The 6,154-nt window shown below is 39.5% G+C and overlaps 1 protein-coding gene across 1 annotated transcript in view; it reads right to left on the minus strand.

Moving 5' to 3' along the window:
* SLC26A8 (solute carrier family 26 (anion exchanger), member 8) overlaps positions 1–6,154 on the minus strand; it is an 85,668-nt gene that overhangs the window by 66,750 nt on the left and 12,764 nt on the right. The window contains exon 2 of the mRNA XM_006759050.2: positions 1,741–1,880. Within this exon, the coding sequence (XP_006759113.1) occupies positions 1,741–1,880 (140 nt within the window). The remainder of the gene's footprint in view (positions 1–1,740; positions 1,881–6,154) is intronic.

A 6,154-nucleotide genomic window follows, 5' to 3' on the forward strand; every position in this document is an offset into this window, starting at 1 on the left:
ACATACACACACACACACACACACACGCACACACATACATACACTTTACCATATGACCAACAATACCACTCCTTGGTATTTAATACCTGAGAGAAATGAAAACATGTTCACACAAAAATATGTACATGACTGTTCATAGCAACTTTATGTGTGACGGCCAAAAACTGGAAACAAATTGTCCATCAACAAGTGAATGGATAAACCAACTGTGGTACAGCCATACAGTAAAATATTTCTCAGCAACGACAAGGGACAAAGTATTGATGCACATAACCATTTGCAATAATTTCAAAAACCTAATGCCGAACTAAAGAAGCCAGCCTTCAAAAGTGACATACGAGATGAGTCCATTTATACGATAGTCTCAAAAAGACAGGACCTGGTGACTGAGAACCTGTCGGTGATTGCAGGGGTTGCGTTAGAGGTAAGGGGAGGATGTGGCTAAAAAGGGGTGGCACAGCAGAGATTTGGGCTGATGGGACTGTTATGTATCTTGATTGTGGTGGGGGTTACATACATCTACATATGTGTTTAAATTCACAGAACTTACACCAAAAGGAAAAAAGCCAATGTTACTGGATGATGATTTTTTTTTTAAAGGATCCCTTTCCTCAACTAACAGCTGTGTCAGAAAGCTACCCCTTGGCCTTTTGTTGGTCTCTTCTGTGCTAGGCACAGCCTGTACAGTTAGTCACAAGCTTCAATCCTGCCTGGTTGAAGAACAGAGAAACAGAGGTGTTTAAAGTCTGTGTAGGGATCTGTGAACCACCATGAGTAAAAGATTAACAAAATCCTTTCCCTTTCTCTGTAGATAAATTTGATCTTGGGTTAACTTTCCATGTGTTGTTGTTTTTTAAACCTGATAACAGTGGAATGTCAGCTGTGTTACCAGCCAACATTGGTTATATAGTAAAAATGAACCTGATTCACCCTGGCCGGTGTTGCATAATGGTTAGAGTGTTGGCCTGGTCAAGGGCACATACCTGGGTTGCAGGTTTGATCCCTGGCCCGGATTGGATGCATGTGGGAGGCAACCAATTGATGTGTCTCTCTCACATTGATCTCTCTCTCTCTTTCTCTCTCTCTCTCTCTCTCTCTCTCTCTCCCACCTCCTTACCCTCCCTTCCACTCTCTCTAAGAATCAGGGAGAAAAAAATATCCTCCAGTGAGGATTAACAACAACAACAAAAATAAAAATGTAAAATGAGCCTGATTAGTATACTCCGTCTGGACCAAGAGGACTGAATGAAAGAGAATATCCAATGGGAAGCCCTAGCTTCGGCTTCCTGAGCACAGTGATCTTATAACTGGGCATGGCACCTGTGGGACCCTGGAAGCAAGAGTTAAAGAAAATGGCAAGAGAGGTTGGTTCCTATTTGGGAAATGAGGCTTCTAAGCCCAGCGAGCTCCCTATCCATCTGCATGATCTTATCTTCAATCTGCCATTCAGAAGACCAAAGAGTCGCCCCTGGACTGTGTGCGTGACTCGGTGAAGAGGTGCTCGCATGCTATGTTTCATACTCTTCACCTTTCTAAGTGAAACCAATGCCATAAAGTCTAATGTAGTCATGTGAGTATGAAATGACTAGTTAAGCAAAATATGGCCATGAATGGGCCTTGCAGATACTCTTGGAAGTATTCAGGGTCCCAAACTACACTGGGTCTTTTGGAACCATCCTGAGTTACACATCTGGCAGGTAAGGTAAGTCTGTGGGTGAAAAGGCTTCGTATCTTCCTTACCTTGGGGAATTTGCACGAGGCCAACACTTATACCTGCAAGTAAGTCTCCAAGAAGCCATTCCTTGAATCGATACAAACACATCCATTCTAGGAAGGGAAAGATTGTAATCATGCAATTCAGGAACCTGTCCCATGAGCAGCTGTGAGAAAGAAGAACAGAGACTTGGTTAGTTCTCCAAAGACAAAGCCCACATGGCCACGAAAAGGCACGGTACGTAATTCTTCCCACACAACAGAGTTCCTTATTCGCACTGTCAACGCTTGGATATACTGGACTGGGTAATTCTTGGTCAGGCTGTCCTTTGCATTATGGAGGTTTAGCAACATCGCACTAGATGCCCCCTCTCCCGGGTGTGACACCCAAAAATGTCCCCAGACATTGCCAAATGTTCCCTGGGAGACAAAATCGCCTCCAGTTGAGAGCCATTATCATACATTTAACAAAATCTAAGCCTTATAAGTCCAGAGTATAAATCAAGTCTGTGTTTTTATTGGATGTTTAGAAAGATATAAACGTACCAAGTTTCCAGTGGAAAATGGACTGTTATTGATTTCTTTTGATAAGGACAGTTTTTTTGATATGGTGGGGGGGGGCAATTAACACATTCACATCATTCCCATATACTAAATTTTTACTGAACACTAACTCTATGTGACTTTGACCTATAATATGTAGAAATGTATAGAAAATATAGAATGTGAAGTTACCATATTTAGGGAGTTAGCCATGTAAATAAAAAGCAGTAAAATAAAGACTGTCATCCTTTAATCCAGGAGATATTAACCAGAAGTAATTCTGTTCCCCAGGGGGCATTTTGCCATGTCTGGACACATTTTTTATTATCATGATGGGCATCGAGTGGGTAGATGCAAGGGATGCTGCTAAACACCCTAAAATGTACAGAACAGCTCTTTATAAGAAACAATTGTCTGGTCCAAAATGTCAACGATACTGAAATTGAGAAAACCTATTTTAACCTTTAGATCATCTAAAACAGAAGAATGACCACCATCAATCAATTGCTCAGTAAAACTAGTTTGGTTTTACATGGCTTTCTGCTACTTACATTTTAGTAGGGGCTGAAAGCAAAGAGTATGAAGATTTTTTCATGTATGAGCTGTAGTTGGATAACTGGGATTTGACTGTGGCACGGCTAACATGTATGCTCAGAAGAGAAGTAATTTAACTAACGTATGTTTGACTCTCACAACTTCACGAGCATTACTACCCCTGAGGGCCAAACAGGTGTAAGTGACTTCCCCAAAGTCACAGTAGTAAGTGTGAGCAGCGCTGGGGCTAGAAACCAGGTCTCCTGATGCCTAGTTCAGTGTTCTGTCCACTCGATTGCTGCCACATTTCCTATCGACAGCTGTCACATTCTGCTCAGGAGCCAAGAGCAAGACCATTGGTTTGAAAGGAGCATCATAGTGCTATTCATACGAGAGCCCCTGGGTGTTAGGCAGGTGCTCTGTCCTTCTATGGGGGTGCGTAAAGCATGGCACTGGGACAATCTGTTTCTTCTCCAAGTCCGGTCTGCCCTCCTCTCCTCCTCTCCATGTGCCACTTGGCAAAAGACTAGCTACCGTCGGCCAAGTCATCAACGTTCTTTCGCATGGCAAAACGAAATGAAGAGGGAATAATGAGGATCTAAAACTGAAGAAAATCAAGGAGGGTGTTACAGGAATAGACATTGAAATTGTAGCTTAAAAATGAGGAATGTAAGTCAATGTGACAGCAAATGGGAGAGTTTGACAAGGAAGGGTGTGTTTGCAGTTGCTAACTAAGAGGGAGAAAATGGGAAGAGAGATTAGATTTGCTGCAGAAAGGAAGAGATGGAGTTAAAAGATTGTGAGGTGTTGGTTTTTTTGTTTTGTTTTGTTTAACTAAAAACCTCCACATATACAGTTCTTTTTATTTGCATGGTGATTGAGAAACCTTTGTCCTCCTCATCAATAAAACAAGAGAGAGGGGGAGAGCACAAATAAATAAAAGCAGAAATGAAAAAAAGGGTTACAACCAACACCACAGAAATACAAAGGATGATAAGAGAATACTATGAACAGTTATATGCCAACAAATTGGACGACCTAAAAGAAATGGATACATTTCTAGAAACATACAAGCTTCCAAGACTGAACCAGGAAGAAAGAGAAAACCTAAACAGACCAATTACTAGCAATGAAATTGAAGCAGTAATAATAATAAAAAAAACCTCCCAAGAAACAAAAGTGCAGGACCAGACAGCTTCACTGGTGAATTCTACCAGGAGGAGGAGGAGGAGGAGGAGGAGGAGGAGGAGGAAAGAAAGAAAGAAAATTACTGGCCAATATCCCTGATAAATAGACGTGAAAATTCTCAACAAAACACTAGCAACTGAATTCAACAATACATTAAAAAGATTATATACCATGATCAAGTGAGATTTAACCCAGGGATGCAAGGATGGCTCAATATCTATAAACAATCAATGTTATACATTACATCAACAAAAGCAAGTATGAAAATCATGTAATCATCTCGATAGATGCATAAAAAGCATTCAACAAAATTCAGCATCACTTATGACAAAAACTCTTAACAAAGTGGATATAGAGGAAACTTACCTTAACATAATAAAGGCCATATATGACATACCCACACCTAACATCATACTATTGGTGAAAAGCTGAAAGCTTCTCCTCTAAGATCAGGAACAAGACAAGGATGCCTGCTCCCATCACTGTTATTCAATATAGTACTGGAAGTCCTAGTCACAGCAGACAAGAAAAAGATACAAAAGGCATCAAAATTGGAAAGGAAGAAGTAAAACTGTCACTATCTGTAGATGACATAATACTATATAGAGAGGACCCTAACGACTCTACCAAAAAAATAGAATAAATAAATAAATTCAGTAGAGTAACAGGATACAAATTAATTCCAAAAATCTGTGGTATTTGTATACAGTAATAACAAATTACCAGAAGAAGAAATTAAGAAAACAATCCCATTTGTATTTGCATCAAAAAGGAGAAAATTGAATAAATTTAACCGAGGAGGTGAAGACCCATACTCTAAAAACTATAAAACATTGAAGAGGACACACAAAAAAATGGAAGGCTATATCATGCTCATGGATTAGGAGGATTAATGTCTGTAAAATGTCCTAAAATAATCTACAGATTTAGTGCAACCTCTATTAAAATATCAATAGCATTCTTCTCAGAACTAGAACAAATAATCCTAAAATTTATATGGAACCATAAAATACCATGTATAATCAGAGTAATCTTGAGAAAGAAGAAAGTTTGTGGTATCGTTCTTCCTGATTTGACCATAATAATCAAAACAGTATAGTACCGGTACAAAAACAGACACACAGATCAATGAAACAGAATAGAGAGCCCAGATATAAACCTTCACTTATATGGTCAATTAATCTATGACAGGAGGCAAGAATATACAATGGAGAAATTATATAGGTACATTAAAACCTTGGTATATAACAACTAGTTTGGGCAAGGGATGTCTGTTAAAGCCAAAAGTCTGTTATGTAATAAAGTAGGTTTTCCAAACGTGTATGTTAGGAAATTGACAAATTATGCCTGACATATGAACCAGGAGGTCATGGTTTGATTCCCAGTCAGGGCACATGTCCAAGTTTCAAGCTCAGTCCCCAGTGGGGGGTGGGGGTGGGGGGCATGAAGGAGGCAGCCGATCAATGATTCTCTCTCATCATTGATGTTTCTATCTCTTTCTCCCTCTCCCTTCCTCTCTGAAATTAATAAAATATAAATCTAAGCAAATAAACAAACAAAAATCTGCTGCAGAAAGTCACACCATGGAAAAACAGAATCAATTACCACTCTGGAAGCGATGTGATCACACGCTGACTAATCATTCACCAAACACTGCTTACAAGTGGTGACTCTTGAATTTAAATATGTAGACTATAGTTGCTGATATGTCATATTTATTTATGTCAGTGAAATTACTACAGTGTTTTTTCAACATATGGCTTTTTTGCTAAAATTTGTTTAAAATAAAAGTGAATTAATAACAAAATATAGCCCTAGCCCGTTTGGCTCAGTGGATAGATAGTGCACTGGCCTGCAGACCAAAGGGTCCTGGGTTCAATTCCAGTCAAGGGCATGTACTTGGTTGTAGGCTCCTCCCCAGCCTGAACCCTGGTTGGGGCTCATGCAGGAGGCAACCAATCAATGTGTTTCTCTCACATCAATGTTTCCTTCTGTCTTTGCCTCTCTCTTCCACTCTCCCTAAAAATCAACAAAAAAATATCCTTGGGTGAGGTTTAAAAAAACAAAAACCTCTTAAGTATAAGCAAAACTAAATCACCAACTTACACCATACACAAAAACAAACTCAAAATGGCTAAAGGACTTAAATGTAAGACGGGAAACCATGAAAATTCTA

This window comes from Myotis davidii, unplaced genomic scaffold (assembly GCF_000327345.1).
Source record: "Myotis davidii unplaced genomic scaffold, ASM32734v1 scaffold1036, whole genome shotgun sequence".
In the NCBI taxonomy this organism is placed as follows: domain Eukaryota; kingdom Metazoa; phylum Chordata; class Mammalia; order Chiroptera; family Vespertilionidae; genus Myotis; species Myotis davidii.